At 47.5% G+C, this 15,944-nt stretch overlaps 1 protein-coding gene across 2 annotated transcripts in view; it reads right to left on the bottom strand.

Annotated features, from left to right (window-relative positions):
* LOC129714253 (heterogeneous nuclear ribonucleoprotein L-like) overlaps window positions 1-2,103 on the bottom strand; it is a 38,661-nt gene extending 36,558 nt beyond the window's left edge. For both annotated transcript variants that reach the window (XM_055663800.1, XM_055663801.1), the window contains exon 1: window positions 1,965-2,103. In XM_055663800.1, coding sequence (XP_055519775.1) covers window positions 1,965-2,006 — 42 coding nt within the window. In that variant the 5' untranslated portion in view covers window positions 2,007-2,103. The remainder of the gene's footprint in view (window positions 1-1,964) is intronic.
* Between the last annotated feature and the right edge of the window lie 13,841 nt (window positions 2,104-15,944).

The following is a 15,944-nucleotide window of genomic DNA, read 5'->3' as shown; positions in this document are numbered from 1 at the left end:
ATATAAATAATTTGGCATTCCTGCAATTCATTACAAAGAATCATTTGCAACTTTGTCAAATAGCACAGAAGAGAACTGTAAACACTGCAACATAAGCATCCTTCAATGAAGCTAAACAAATTTCATTAAGTAACCACAAACAATTGGGACTTTAATTAAGGAAAATGGTTTAAAAAAAAATCTACTTCCATTTTCACTCCTTATTCATATTCCAAATTGGCAAACACTGGGCTTGTTTTGTATTCACTGGAATTTAGAAGGATGAGAGATCTTATAGAAATATATAAAATTCTTGAAGGATTAGATGCAAGAAACATGTTCCCGATGTTGGTAGAGACCAGAACCAGGGGTCACAGTTTAAGAATAAGGGCTAGGCTGTGTAGGACTGAGATGAGGAAACACTTTTTCACCTAGAGAGTTGTGAATCTGTGGAATTCTCTGCCACAGAGGGCAGTGGAGGCCAATTCACTGGATGTTTTCAAGAGAGTGTTAGATTTAGCTCTTGGGCTGAAGGAATCAAGGGATACGGGGAAAAAGCAGGAACAGGGTACTGGTGGGGTGGGAGATTGCAACCTTCACATGGTTCACCCCGTTTCGACTAATGCAATCAACCCGACGTGCACAAACAAGTAGATGTAATGTTTTGGTGTCTACAACTTTAGTCTGTGCACGCCATACGCACGAAGAAGGGGTACTGATTTTAGATGATCAGCCATGATCATAGTGAATAGGCTGGAAGGGCCGAATGGCCTACTCCTACACCTATTTTTTTTATGTTTCTAACGAGAATAAAACAGCCCCTGGATAGTCTCGGATAAATAATTAACCAACATTCACTGCCCAAGCTTGCATGATTAAAAAAAACCTGGGCACGAGAACTTCAGAAGTTGGTTTACAAAAGAAATGGGGACAAAGTGCTGGAATAACTGCAGTACATGGTGTTTTTTTGAACAAAGAAATCTCAATTACCACAGGCCCAACCCATGTCTGAACTACAACAAAATGTATATTTAGCAATGGAATTGGCACCGAAAACTCGTGGTCAAAAGCGCCACACAAAAAAAAGTTATCCCTTAATCTGGAAGCAAGCTCAAGGACGCCAGTAAAAATAACTGGCACAGAAACGTCAAGCACGGCCGCTGAAATCTTATGGGTGGGAAGAAAATCAGTTAAGGCGCCACCCTACCGACAATGCGTGTATATCTGAAATGTAACGGCACAGACAAAAGGTTGGATGTGTAGTAAGGAACTGTGCACGCTGGTTCAAACAGATTAGACACAACACACTGGAATAACTCAGCTGGACAGGCGGCATGTCTGGAGAGAAGGAATGGGTGATGTTTCGGGTCGAGACCCGCGACAAAATGCTGGAGTAATTCAGCGGGACAGGCGGCATCTCTGGATGCCGCCTGTCCCGCTGAATTACTCCAGCATTTTGTGTCTATTTCCCGGTGTAAACCAGCATCTGCAGTTCCTTCCTACACACACACACACACAGTTCTTGCATCTGCAAAAGATGAATGGCATCAGCACAGATTTATTTTTTCAAGCATGCAACCGTTGAAAACTGCAATGGATGATATTTAACGCGTGGTGATATTTAACTGAACTAAATAGAGAGGACGGGACGTTAAAATGTTGTAGGAGGGTTTGTTTATTTCGTTGCATGCGGTTACGGTCTCGGGTCCGTTATATAACTGTGCCCGGGGGTAGGAAGGGGGTCGTTGTGAGGGGTTTAAAACGCTCGCCGTGGTCCCGGCGGTGGGTCAGGGGCCGGGGTCGGCACCGAGGGCCCGCGGACCACCCGCCGCCACTAGGCCTTGAAGCCCCTTTGTTCAGCTCCATCCCTACCGGCCCGGGGTCGCTGAGGCGGTTTTTAACACAAACACTCCCCCCTCTCCCACCTCCTCCCCGTTAACTGCCAGCCGGGGGTTTGAAGGGGAACGAGATGCAGACGCCCTCACCCTGTCGAGCCTGAAGCGCTTCGCCTGGTGCCTGCCCGCCATCGCGCTCGCCGGACGCCGCCTCGCACACGGTCGGTGAAGAAAAGATGGCGACGGCCGCGATCCCGCCGCTGCCGGAGAGCCCGCCCCTCACTCCCCACGGAGCCTCGCCATTGGGCCAGCCGGCGTCAATCACAGGACATCCCGCCCCTCACTCCCCACCGAGCCTCGCCATTGGGCCGGCCGGCGTCAATCAGAGGACATCCCGCCCCCTCCCGCTCCAGTGAGCCTCGCCATTGGGCCCGCCGACGTCAATCACAGGACAACCCGCCCCCTCCCGCTCCAGTGAGCCTCGCCATTGGGCCTGCCGGCGTCAATCACAGGACATCCCGCCCCTCACTCCCCACCGAGCCTCGCCATTGGGCCGGCCGGCGTCAATCAGAGGACATCCCGCCCACTCCCGCTCCAGTGAGCCTCGCCATTAGGCAAGCCGCCGAGTAATCCCGCCACCTCCAGGGAGTCTAGCCATTGGGCCAGTCGATGTCAATCACCACATAACCCGCCCCCTCATTCCCCATCAAGCCTCACCATTGGGCCAGGCCACGTCAATCAGCGGACTTCCTCCAATCAGAGTGCAGACCCCCCACCCCTCCCCTCCAGCGGGGAGCCGCCCCAACGCTTGGCGGTGGCGCGCGAATTCATTCATGAAATTGGTGCCGGAGTTGACAGCAAGTGTGCCCAGATCAACTGGTGTAAAAAGTGGGCAATGATGGAAAAATAACCAGCAAGTATCTGGTGCTGAATGGAGATGCACAGGGATTGTGCATTCATGGTGAAAATTAGCTAGTGCAACCAGCAAATTAGGAAAATGGGCAAGGCAAGGCAAGGCAAGGCAAGTTTATTTATATAGCACCATTCGTGCAAACAGCAATTCAAGGTGCTTTACAGGAAAGAAAAAATAAAATAGTCAATAATTAAAAATTGCAAAATAAGCAATACGACAAATGTATGAATAATAAAACAACGTCATTGTAACAATAAAACGATTTTAAGAAGCACATAAAAGGGTTAAAATTAGACGGTTAAGATTACCTGCATGTCGGGTTATGGACAAGCTATAGTAAACAACAGTGTTTTTAGGCCTGATTTAAATGCGCTTACAGTCTGTGCACACCTCAGGTGTTCAGGGAGCTTGTTCCACAGGTGTGGAGCATAAAAACCGAATGCTGCTTCAGCCTTTTTAGTTCTGACACTGGGAACACAGAGTAAACCTGTCCCTGAAGACCTGAGGAGTCTAGGCGCCTCATATACAACAAGTAGGTCAGAGATGTATTTTGGACCTAGACCATTCAGTGCCTTGTTGGTCAGTAACAGAATTTTAAAATCTATCCTCTTACACGCAGGGAGCCAGTGCAAAGATTTAAGGACAGGTGTAATGTGGTCCATTTTCTTGGTGTTGGTCAAGACTCTGGCAGCGGCGTTTTGGATAAGCTGCAGTTGTTTAATTGATTTTTTATTGAGACCTGTAAAGATGCCATTACAATAATCTAACCTACTAAAAATATATGCTTGAACAAGTTTTTCAATGTCTTCTTTGGACAGAAATCCCTTGATTCTTGCAATATTTTTTAGTTGGTAATAGGTAGATATGGTAATGGTCTTTATATGTTAAAATTCAAATCCGAGTCCAAAACTACTGTCCATGACAAGGTCCAAGTCCGGTAGGACTACACCTGGTCAGCATTCGGGCTTCTGCTGCCCGTCTGCCGTTTTTTATTAGTTTTTTGTCTAGTCGAGTTGAGTTACTTTTTGTTGGGGTGTTGTTTTTTGGGGGACCAAAGACAATAACTTTTAAATTATTTCCATTGAGCTGGAGACCCGACCTTTTCTTGTTCATCTCACTGTCGTTGGGGCTATGTTTGACGGCCTCCAACAGAAGAGCCGGGTACTCTGGTGCCGACTCACCTCACCGTCGTGGAGCTGGCCGAGTCCGGAGCGGTGGTGGAGCGCTGCTGTCTGCGGCATAAGTGTGGTGACTCGGAGGCTGCAACTGTTAAAAATGCGGACTCTATGGGAGCCCGCGCTAGGAGGGAGACCGCTTTTCAGGTGAACAAAATGGGTCCAAGAGTGGAGCCCTGAGAGAACCCCTAACACCACTGCCCCGCGCGGCTTGTAATGGCCGCGATTCAAAGCGCACACCGGGGGAAAACACCAAGACCCGGTGTGCGACCTCGCACCACCCGGCGTGGCTTAAATGGCCGCGGGACAATCGCCATCGCCAGCCGGGGGCTTTGACCAGCACAGAACCAGAGAGTCCCACCAACTTCTCCAGTCTGTCAAGCAGTATGTTGTGGTCCACTGTATCAAAAGCAGCACTGAGATCTAGAAGTACCAAAACTGAAGCTTTTGATGCATCACTGTTTAGATGTATGTCGTTTAGGACCTTAGTGAGTGCAGTCTCGGTGCTGTGATGTGGCCAAAATCCCCACTGGAAAACATTAAAAATATTGTTTTGGGTCATAAAGCAGTAAATTTGTTGGTAAACTACCCTTTCAATAATCTTTGCCAAAAATGCTAGATTAGATATGGGCCTGTAGTTGCTCATAGCTGAGGCATCCAAGTTAGGCTTCTTCAATAGGGGCTTGATCACTGCTGTTTTTAAGGCTTCAGGAAAATGCCCCGATTGAAGGGAAGTGTTTACTATGTTCAGTACTTCTGGTGCAACACTGTTAAAAATATTTTTAAAGAAGCTTGTGGGCAGCAGATCAAGACAGCAGGTAGTGGACTTTAGCTGTTGAACAGTTTCAGTCAGAGATGCACAATCTAAAAGTTTAAAATGTTGTAGATTCATTAGTGAATCTGGAGGCATAGGTGACAAAGCCATGTTCCCTGAGGTGGAGCTAGACATTGTTTGTCTTATCTTCAGAATTTTATCGGTGAAGAAATCTGCAAAGTCATTGCACGACTTGCTGGACAGGAGCTCAGGAGGGACTGATGATGAGGGGTTTGTCAGTCTATCGACAACAGCAAACAGGGTGCGGGAATTATTATTTTTGTTGATAACCTCTGAGAAAAAGGACTGCCTTGCCCCTTTCAATTCCTGATTATAGATACGGAGGTTGTCTTTGTAGATGTCGTAGTGGACCTGTAGTTTGGTATTTCGCCAGCTACGTTCGGCCTGTCTACACTTTGTTCTTGAAAAGTAATAATAATAATAATAATAATAATAATTTTATTTATAGAGCATTTTAAAAACAATCATAGTTGCAACAAAGTGCTGTACATCACTAATCATTGACAAAAAAGTTAATACACACCAATCAAAAGAAATAGTAGGAAAAGATATGTAAAATAAAGAAACATTAAAAACAATAAAAACAGAAGCAAAGTCTCAGGCATGGTCAAAAGCCAGGGAGTACAAATGTGTTTTAACACTGGATTTGAAGATGGACAGTGAGGGGGCCTGTCTGATGTGCAACGGCAGGGTGTTCCAGAGTGCCGGAGCAGCAACAGAGAAGGCTCTATCCCCTCTGAGCTTCCGATTAGACCTCGGTACCTCCAGGAGAAGCTGACCAGCTGACCTGAAGGACCGGGCAGGAGCGTATGGGTGGAGCAGCTCAGAGAGGTAAGGCGGGGCGAGCCCATTCAGAGATTTAAAAACAAATAACAGTATCTTAAAATGAACTCGAAAGTGCACCGGGAGCCAGTGTAGGGAGGCCAGAATTGGCGATATGTGCTCCCTCTTTCGAGTCCCAGTTAAAAGGCGAGCAGCAGCATTCTGAGCCAACTGGAGACGAGCCAGTGAAGAACGAGCAACTCCAAAATAGAGTGCGTTACAGTAATCCAGCCTAGATGTAATAAAGGCATGGATTACTGTCTCAAAATGCTGCCGCTCGAGAATGGGCTTCACCTTCGCCAGCTTCCTTAGGTGAAAGAAGCTGGACTTAACCACCGCGCATATTTGGCGATCTAATTTAAAGTCACTGTCCATCCTAAAACCCAGGTTCAAAACTGTTGGCTTCACGTACCTTGACAATGGACCTAAATCAACAAATGGAGGTTCACGGCAGCCACTAGGATCAAATAAAATCACCTCTGTCTTCTTTTCATTAAATCCTAGAAAGTTTAGGGCCATCCAGGACTTAATGTCATCAAGACAAGACAGAAGTGATTTTACAGAAAAGGCGTCTTCCTTCCTCAGCGGCAAATAAAGCTGGGTATCATCTGCATAACAATGGAAAGAGATGCCATGCTTTCTAAGGATGGAACCCAGAGGAAGTATGTACAGCGAGAAAAGCAGGGGCCCCAGAATCGAACCCTGTGGAACCCCATATGACAGGGGAGCGGAAGAGGATTCAAAACCAGCAAGGCTAACACACATGGTTCTGTCTGCCAGATAGGACCTGAACCATCCCAGGGCACTGCCGCAGATGCCCACTAACTGCTGTAGCCGAGATAACAAGATATTATGGTCCACTGTATCAAAGGCGGCAGATAAGTCCAGCAGGACAAGAACCACACAATCTCCAGAATCATTAGCTAGGAGGATGTCATTAAAAACCCTTAGCAATGCTGACTCCATGCTGTGCATAGTTTTAAATCCAGACTGGAAGACCTCCTGAATATCATGCTCCTCCAGGAATAGTTTTAGCTGAGCATAAACAACTTTCTCCAGTAATTTAGAAATAAAAAGCAATTTCGAGATGGGTCTAGAATTGGCCAGAACAGATTGATCCAGGCCAGGTTTCTTAAGTAGTGGTTGCACTACCGCATGTTTAAAACTCACGGGGACAACCCCAGAACACAAGCTGCTGTTAATAATGATAAGAACCGACTGCCCTATACTAGAGAAAACCTCCTTAAAAAGATGAGGAGGGACCGCATCACAAGGAGAACCCGATGGCTTAATATGGGAAACCGCATCCTTTAATAATAGAAGAAAGACACAAAATGCTGCATAACTCGGCGGGACAGGCAGCATTTCTATGGAGAGAAGGAATGGGTGATGTTTCAGGTTGAAAAGTAATAACAGAGACTGGTCAGCCAAGTTTTCCCAACATTTTTGCTTTAATGTCCTTATCCTCCATCGACTTCATCCAGGGACAATGGAAGTCCTTTCAGGTGAGGAAGAGGTTCACCTGCAACACATCTATTATAACCGGTGCTCACGGTGTGGGCTCCTATACATTGGTGAGACCAAGCGTACAGCAATTTTGGGCCCCATATCTGAGGAAGGATGTGCAGGCTCTGGAGCAGGTCCAGAGGAGGTTTACAGGAATTAGATTAGATTAGATCTCCGATGACCTCTCTTGGACCCACAATACCTCAACTCTGGTCAAGAAGGCTCCCCAGCGTCTCTTCTTCCTGAGGAGACTGAAGAAGGTCCATCTGTCTCCTCAGATCCTGGTGAACTTCTACCGCTGCACCATCGAGAGCATCCTTACCAACTGCATCACAGTATGGTATGGCAACTGCTCTGTCTCCGACCGGAAGGCATTGCAGAGGGTGGTGAAAATTGCCCAACGCATCACCGGTTCCTCGCTCCCCTCCATTGATTCTGTCCAAAGCAAGCGTTGTCTGCGGAGGGCGCTCAGCATCGCCAAGGACTGCTCTCACCCCAACCATGGACTGTTTACCCTCCTACCATCCGGGAAGCGCTACAGGTCTCTCCGTTGCCGAACCAGCAGGTCGAGGAACAGCTTCTTCCCGGCGGCTGTCACTCTACTCAACAACGTACCTCGGTGACTGCCAATCACCACCCCCCCCGACACTTGTTATTATTTATTCAAATCATTTGCTATGTTGCTCTTCCAGGGAGATGCTAAATGCATTTCGTTGTCTCTGTACTGTACACTGACAATGACAATTAAAATTGAATCTGAATCTGAATCTGAGATTCCGTTATTTGTCATTCAGACCTTTCGGTCTGAACGAAATGTTGTTGTCTGCAGCCATACATATAATAATAAACAACAAAACACACAATAAACACAAATTAACATCCACCACAGTGAGTTCACCAGGCACCTCCTCACTGATGGAGGCAAAATCTTAAGTTACCGTCTCTTCCTTCCTCGTTCTCCCGCTGCGCTAAGGCGATACCCCACCGGGCGATGGTAGTCAGTCCCGCGGCTCAACCGAGCTCCGTGAACGGGCCGGTTCAAGCTCCGTGGCCCGGGGGTGGTCGAAGCTGCCGCCCTCCAGTCCAGCGGACGCAGCGGTTGCCGTGGGAGCTCTGGAAAACAGGCACCAGCCTGTGACCCGCGAGCTCCCGATGATGTCGTCCACTGGCCCGCGGCACAGCCCCAGATTCAGGTCGCCGCCGCTGCCAGAACGCCACCTCAGCCACCGGAGCGCCATCCCATGGGCCCAGGAATGAGTGGGTTAACATATGATGAGCGTTTGACGGCACTGGGCCTGTACTCGCTGGTGTTTAGAAGGACCTCATTGAAACTTACCAAATCCGATTCAGATTCAGAGTCAATTTTAATTGTCATTGTCAGGGTACTGTACAGAGACAACGAAATGCATTTAGCATCTCCCTGGAAGAGCGACATAGCAAACGATTTGAATAAATAATAATAAGTGTCCGGGGGGGGGGGTGGGGGGTGGATTGGCAGTCACCGGGGTACGGTGTTGAGTAGAGTGACAGCTGCCGGAAAGAAGCTGTTCCTCGACCTGCTGGTTCGGCAACGGAGAGACCTGTAGCGCCTCCCGGATGGTAGGAGGGTAAACAGTCCATGGTTGGGGTGAGAGCAGTCCTTGGCGATGCTGAGCGCCCTCCGCAGACAGCGCTTGCTTTGGACAGACTCAATGGAGGGGAGCGAGGAACTGGTGATTCGTTGGGCAATTTTCACCACCCTCTGCAGTGCCTTCCGGTCGGAGACAGAGCAGTTGGTAAGGAAGGATGCTCTCGATGGTGCAGCGGTAGAAGTTCACCAGGATCTGAGGAGACAGATGGACCTTCTTCAATCTCCTCAGGAAGAAGAGACGCTGATGAGCCTTCTTGATCAGAGTAGAGGTATTGTGGGTCCAAGAGAGGTCATCGGAGATGTTGACTCCCAGGAACCTGAAGCTAGAAACACGTTCCACCTCCGTCCCGTTAATGTGGATGGGGGTGTGCGTGCCGCAAATAGTGAAAGGCTTGGATAGAGTGGATGTGGAGAGGATGTTACCACTAGTAGGTGAGTCTAGAATGAATGGTTATAGCTTCATAATTAAAGGACATTCCTTTAAGAAGGCAATGAGGTGGAATTTCTTTAGTCAGAGAGTGGTGAATCTGTGGAATTCTTTGCCACAGAAGGCTGTGGAGGCCAAGTCAATAGATATTTTTTAGGCAGGGGTAGATAGATTCTTAATTAGAACAGGTGTCAGAGGTTAATGGAAGGCAGGAGAATGTGGTTGGGAATGATAACAATAGTACACTCTTGACTCTTCTTGCTTTTCATTCTACCTGAAGCTCACTATACTAGTGCATAAGACAATGGACTAAACTTTATATTTGAACGTCACCCCTTTGCTCCACCTGGAAAACAACTCCTAGCATCCATCCAGCCAACTGAGACAAAAGCACACTGGATCGCCACCAAGTGGTCACAGGAGTGGAAGGCAACCTCATCTCCATTACACAGTTACAGCCCTTATAACCATATAACCATATAACAATTACAGCACGGAAACAGGCCATCTCGGCCCTACAAGTCCGTGCCGACCAAAATTTTTTTCCCCCTTAGTCCCACCTCCTTGCACTCATACCATAACCCTCCATTCCCTTCTCATCCATATGCCTATCCAATTTATTTTTAAATGATACCAATGAACCTGCCTCCACCACTTACACTGGAAGCTCATTCCACACCGCTACCCTTCACCAGATAAAAGCTGTCGAGGGTCTGACCTCCCCAGAGGAGCATGGGTGAAACTCAACAGACTTGGTGCTGGAGATGGGGGCTCCCTCTGCCAGAGTCCAGCCTGTGAATATGGAGCAGAACAACAGACAGCCAACCATGTCATCTCTGTGTTCCCGCTCTACCACCCACCAAATGGAGCTGTGCCAGGGCCTGGCAGATATTGACGCAGAGACAACAACCTGGCTGCTCAACACCCGGCTTGAGATCTAACTATTCCTTTGGTTTATTTATGTTTTCATTCGCAAGAAGAAGAAGACTCCAGCTTTTTGTGTCTGTCTTCGGTTTAAACCAGCACCTGCAGTTCCTTCTTACACAGGTTGATTTGTGTGTCGGCATCAGAAATGCGGCAACCCATGTGAACTTCCCAGGAGAGGTCGGCTGTATGATTTTACCAGGTTGTAAGCAAAACAAAGCAATACACTTCTAAAACACTCAAAATTCAATTGGAGCCAGATTCAAAATCAATAATCTATAATCAATGTCAGAGGGCTGCCCTCATCTAACGATATTCCAAAGACGCTTCCTTGACTATGGTTTAATAACTGCGAAAAAACTTATACTTAAATTCTGGAAAAAGACAACAGTCCCCACAGTGAAGATGTGGATTACAGAAATGACCGAGAAACCACATTTGGAAAAAATAAGGCTTGTTTTGTCTGACAAATTAGATCAATTTTCCAAAATATGGTATCCTTTCATTGAATTTCTTCAACAACAGAATGGTTGAACGCAAACTCAAAACCGACGCTAGGGTCGGGTGAGCAGGTGTAGGGAAGGGCAGTGGGATATATCTCCACTTTTTTTTTCACTTCTTCGGTAGTTCAGGGGTTTTTCTGTTTTCTTTTTCGTATCCTTTTCGAAATTCTTTCTTTTCTTTTTCCTTTCATCTTCCTTTCCCTTCTTTCCTTTTTTCTTTTTTCCGATTCACTTATTAGTTTATAAAATTTTAATACTGAAGCTGTACGAAAATTGTATCATTGTTATGTCGATTACTTTCTCCTTGTACAATTGCTTCTAATAAAATAAATATTTTTTTAAAATGCATTTCACTGTATTGGGGCTACAGGTGACAATAAAGTATCTAGAATACATGGAGCATTAATATCCGACAACCACTGTCCCTTTATGTTCTGAATTCTGGTAATCGTTACATTAACTTTCATCAGGAGGGCGCTACAGAGCCGTTTTACCAACTGCGACCTTGAAACCTGGAACTTAACATGTTTGGTTCGTGTTTCAACATTTAACACAGGTACAACACTCCATTCGCAGAATTAGAAGCATTAGATTAATCAAAATGAATTACACTAGTAATGAATTAAAAAAAAACAAGTTGCTGCAGGAGCTCAGCTAGTCTGGCAGCTTTTAGTTTAGTTTGGAGATACAGCGCGGAAACAGGCCCTTCGGCCCACCGAGTCATGCCGACCAGCGATCCCCGCACACTAATACTATCCCACACACACACACCAGGGACCATTTAAAACATTTTTACCAATGAACCTGCAAATTTGTACGTCTTTGGAGTGTGGGAGGAAACCGGAGCAAACCCACTTGGTCACAGGGAGAACATATAAACTGCATGCAGACAGCACCCGTGGTCAGGATTGAACCCGGGTCTCTGGCGCTGTGAGGCAGCAACTCTACCGCTGTGCCACTGTGCTGCCCTGCTTGTGTAGGTAAAGAGAAGAAAATGTTTCGGGACAAGACCCTGCAACACGACTGAGAGCAGGGAGGGGAGATAGTAGAGGAGGGAGAGGGGATAGGTGAGAGGTGGAGGGGGAGAGGGGAGTGGTGATTCGGGACGTACACACCATTGAGGGTAAATGGGGATACTGTGGATAGGGTGAGCTGTTTTAAATACCTGGGAGTCCACATCTCTGAGGATATGACATGGACATCACACGCCGCAGCACTCGTGAGTAAGGCAAGGCAGCGCCTTTACCACCTCAGGCAATTGAGGAAATTCAGAGTGTCTCCGACGATCCTCCAGTGCTTCTACTCAGCGGCTGTGGAAAGCGTCTTGTCCGGAAACATTACAATCTGGTTTGGGAACCGCTCTGCCCAGGACAAGAAGGCTCTGCAGAGAGTAGTGCGTTCGGCCGAACGCACTATGGGAACTTCACTCGCCCCCCCTGCAGGAACTATACATCAGGAGGTGCAACTCCAGAGCCAATAAAATCATAGGAGACCCCTTCCACCCCTGCAACGGACTGTTCCAGCTGCTACGGTCAGGCAAACGCCTCCGTTGCCATGCGGTGAGGACGGAGAGGTTGAGAAGGAGTTTCGTCCCAGAGGCCATCAGGACTGTAAACTCCTATCTCACCAGGGACTAACTTTACTGAACCACTCTACTGCTTTTTTTATAATTGCTGTTTTTTGCCCTTTTTCCTTCCGCTCACAATATTTAATATGTAAAAGAATATGTGATCCTGTTTGTAGTTTGTTTGTAGTTTGTTTGTTTGTTTGTCTTTTTGCACAAAGTCCGCGAGCATTGCCACTTTTCATTTCACTTCACATCTCGTATGTGTATGTGACAAATAAACTTGACTTGACTTGACGACTTGGAGAGGCCGATTTATTTTAGCAGAGATTACCTCAGAAATACAGCTCAGGAACAGGCTTGTCGATCCAGGGAGTCCATGCCGACCAGCGATCACCCCGTACACTAGCACCATCCTACACACTAGGGACAATTTTTACTGAAGCCAATTAACCTTGCCTTCGTGCTCCTCCTCCTTTCCTGTCTCCTCCCATCCCCCAGCCTTCGGGCTCCTCCTCCTTTTCCCTTTCTTGTCCCCACCCACCCCCACCCCCGATCAGTCTGAAGAAGGGTTTCGGCCCGAAACGTTGCCTATTTCCTTCGCTCCATAGATGCTGCTGCACCCGCTGAGTTTCTCCAGCTTTTTTGTGTAACCTACAAACCTACATGTCTTTGGAGTGAGGGAGGAAACCAGAGCACTTGGAAGAAACCCACGCAGGTCACAGGGAGAACGTGCAAACTCCGTACAGACAAGCACACATAGTCAGGATCAAACCCGGGTCTCTGGTGCCACCGTATAAGGAAACAGCCCTACCTCTGTGCCAGAAGCTAAGAACTGCAGAAAGAAAGAACTGCAGATGCTGGTAAAATCGAAGGTAGACACAAAATGCTGGAGTAACTCAGCGGGTCAAGCAGCATCACTGGAGAGAAGGGATGGGTGACGTTTCGGGTCGAGTCGACGCTAGAGGCAGGAAACATGTTCCCGATGTTGGGGGAGTCCAGAACCAGGGGCCACCGTTTAAGAATAAGGAGGAAACCATTTAGAATGGAGACGAGGAAACACTTCTTCTCACAATGAGTTGTGAGTCTGTGGAATTCTCTGCCTCAGAGGTTGGTCCTCTGGATGCTTTCAAGAGAGAGCTAGATAGGGCTCTTAAAAATAGCGGAGTCAGGGTATATGGGGAGAAGGCAGGAACGGGGTACTGATTGGGGATGATCAGCCATGATCACATTGAATGGTGGTGCTGGCTCGAAGAGCCGAATGGCCTACTCCTGCACCTATTGTCTATTGTTTATTGTCTATAACTGTAACTTGAAGGTAGACACAAAATGCTGGAGTAACAATCGCTGAGTTACTCCAGCATTTTATACCTACCTTCGATTTAAACTAGCATCTGCAGTTCTTTCTTACACATTTTGTAACAGTAGCTTCCTTTCTCATTCTTACTCTTTTTGCTTATCTTTCATTCACGTGTTCTATATCTCTCTATCCCACCATCCATATCTCTCGTTTCCCTCTCCCCTTGACTCTCAGGCTGAAGAAGGGTCTCGACCCCGAAACGTCACCCATTGCTTCTCTCCAGAGTTGCTGCCTGTCCCGCTGAGTTACTCCGGCTTTTTGTGTCTGTCTCCGTCATAAAGGCTCAGCATCCCTCGTGCATAAAGACACCATTAAACAAAATAACACAGGCAAACTGATTGTGTGGCAGGGAATGATCAGAATTGAAATGCTCGCAGCTGATGAATGCTTAAAGGGACCGTGCGTGGCATGTTTAATGCAGCATTTGTGTAGGGGGGGTGGGGTGGGCTGGGGTGGTAGACCCACTGAAGATTATTCCCAGCCAGGCACCATTCCCCAGATGTTGGGAGCAACATGTGAGTGACTGGGGTAGGGTGGTTGTCGTACACAAAGCTGCTTATGTGTGTGGATTACACCGCTTCATTCAGTGCGTGTGTGCCAGGCTCCGTGATGCGGTGGTGGGCAGAGAGGGAGTAGGCCAATGTTTCTGCTTCGCCAGTGCCAACTGAGAAAAATCCCCTCTCCCGCCCAGCAGGCACTATTAGAAGCGTGGAAACAGGCCCTTCGGCCCACCGAGTCCATGCCGACCCAGCAATCACCCCAATCGCACTATCGTATCCAACACACGCATGATACAATTCACAATTTGTACCAAAGCCAATTAACTACAAGCCTGCACTTCTTTGGAGTGGGGGGAAACCCACGCAGGGTCTTCACATGGAGAACGTGCAAACTCCACACAGTGGCGCCACGGTAGACAATAGACAATAGACAATAGATGCAGGAGGAGGCCATTCGGCCCTTCGAGCCAGCACCGCCATTCAATGTGATCATGGCCGATCATCCACAATCGGTACCCCGTTCCTGCCTTCTCCCCATATCCCCTGACTCCGCTATTTTTCAGAGCCCTATCTAGCTCTCTGTTGAAAGCATCCAGAGGACCTGCCTCCACCGCCCTCTGAGGCAGAGAATTCCACAGACTCACCACTCTGTGTGAGAAAAAGTGTTTCCTCGTCTCCGTTCTAAATGGCTTACTCCTTATTCTTAAACTGTGTGGCCCCTGGTTCTGGACTCCCCCAACATCGGGAACATGTTTCCTGCCTCTAGTGTGTCCAAGCCCTTAACAATCTTATATGTTTCAATGAGATATCCTCTCATCCTTCTAAACTCCAGAGTGTACAAGCCCAGCTGCTCCATATTCTCTCAGCATATGACAGTCCCGCCATCCCAGGAATTAACCTTGTAAGCCTACGCTGCACTCCTTCAATAGCAAGAATGTCCTTCCTCAAATTAGGGAACCAAAACCGCCCTCCACCACCCTCTGAGGCAGAGAATTCCACAGACTCACCACTCTCTGTGAGAAAAAGTGTTTCCTTACACTGCCTTACACTGTGGTGGATGTTTATGTTATCTTTGATGTAGTTGTGTGTCTTGTGGCTTTTTGTTTAGTATGGCTATATGGTAATTCGAATTTCACTGTAGCTTAATTTGTACAGGTGACAATAAACTGATCTTGAAACCTTGAATTAGGCCATTCGGCCCATCAAGTCGACTCCGCCATTCAATCATAGCTGATCTAGCTTTCCCTCTCAACCCCATTCTCCTGCCTTCTCCCCGTAACCCCTGACACCTGCACTAATCAAGAATCAGTCAATCTCCACCTTAAAAATATCCACTGGCTTTGGCCTCTACAGCCGCCTGTGGCAATGAATTCCACAGATTCTGCATCATCTGATTGAAGAAATTCCTCCTTATCTCATCTCATCTGTATAAAATCACGAGAGGAATCGATCGGGTGGATGCACAGTATCTCTTGCCCAGAGTAGGGCGATCAAGGATCAGAGGACACAGGTTCAAGGTGAAGGGGAAAAGATTTAACAGGAATCTGAGGGGTAACTTTTTCACACGAAGGGTGGTGGGTGTATGGAACGAGATGCCAGAGGAGGTAGTTGAGGCAGGGATTATCCCAATGTTTAGGAAGCAGTTAGACACAAAGATCCTATAGCGGAGCAAGATAGACCACTCCTGCTAAATGCAATGGGCTGACGTGTAGTACGCAACGGAAGGGAACGTGGGCCTTTTTTTCATCCATTACAGTAACCCAACCCGACCCGACTCGCAGTGTAATCAACGTTGTGGGGGGAACAGTTTGTGTTAATAAATTACAATTCTGAAAATGAGGAGAAGATTTTTACCAAATAACTTTTATTTTTACGAGGATGTTTCCGTAACCAGCTTCCGTCTCCGCACTAGTATCTTTGCTCCGCTACGGGATCTTTGGTGCGGAGACGGAAGCCGGTTACGGAAATGGG

Source organism: Leucoraja erinacea, chromosome 38 (assembly GCF_028641065.1).
Source record: "Leucoraja erinacea ecotype New England chromosome 38, Leri_hhj_1, whole genome shotgun sequence".
Taxonomy (NCBI): Eukaryota; Metazoa; Chordata; class Chondrichthyes; order Rajiformes; family Rajidae; genus Leucoraja; species Leucoraja erinaceus.
Note: the sequence above shows the minus strand (reverse complement) of the source record. Positions and strands in the feature narration are given on the sequence as shown.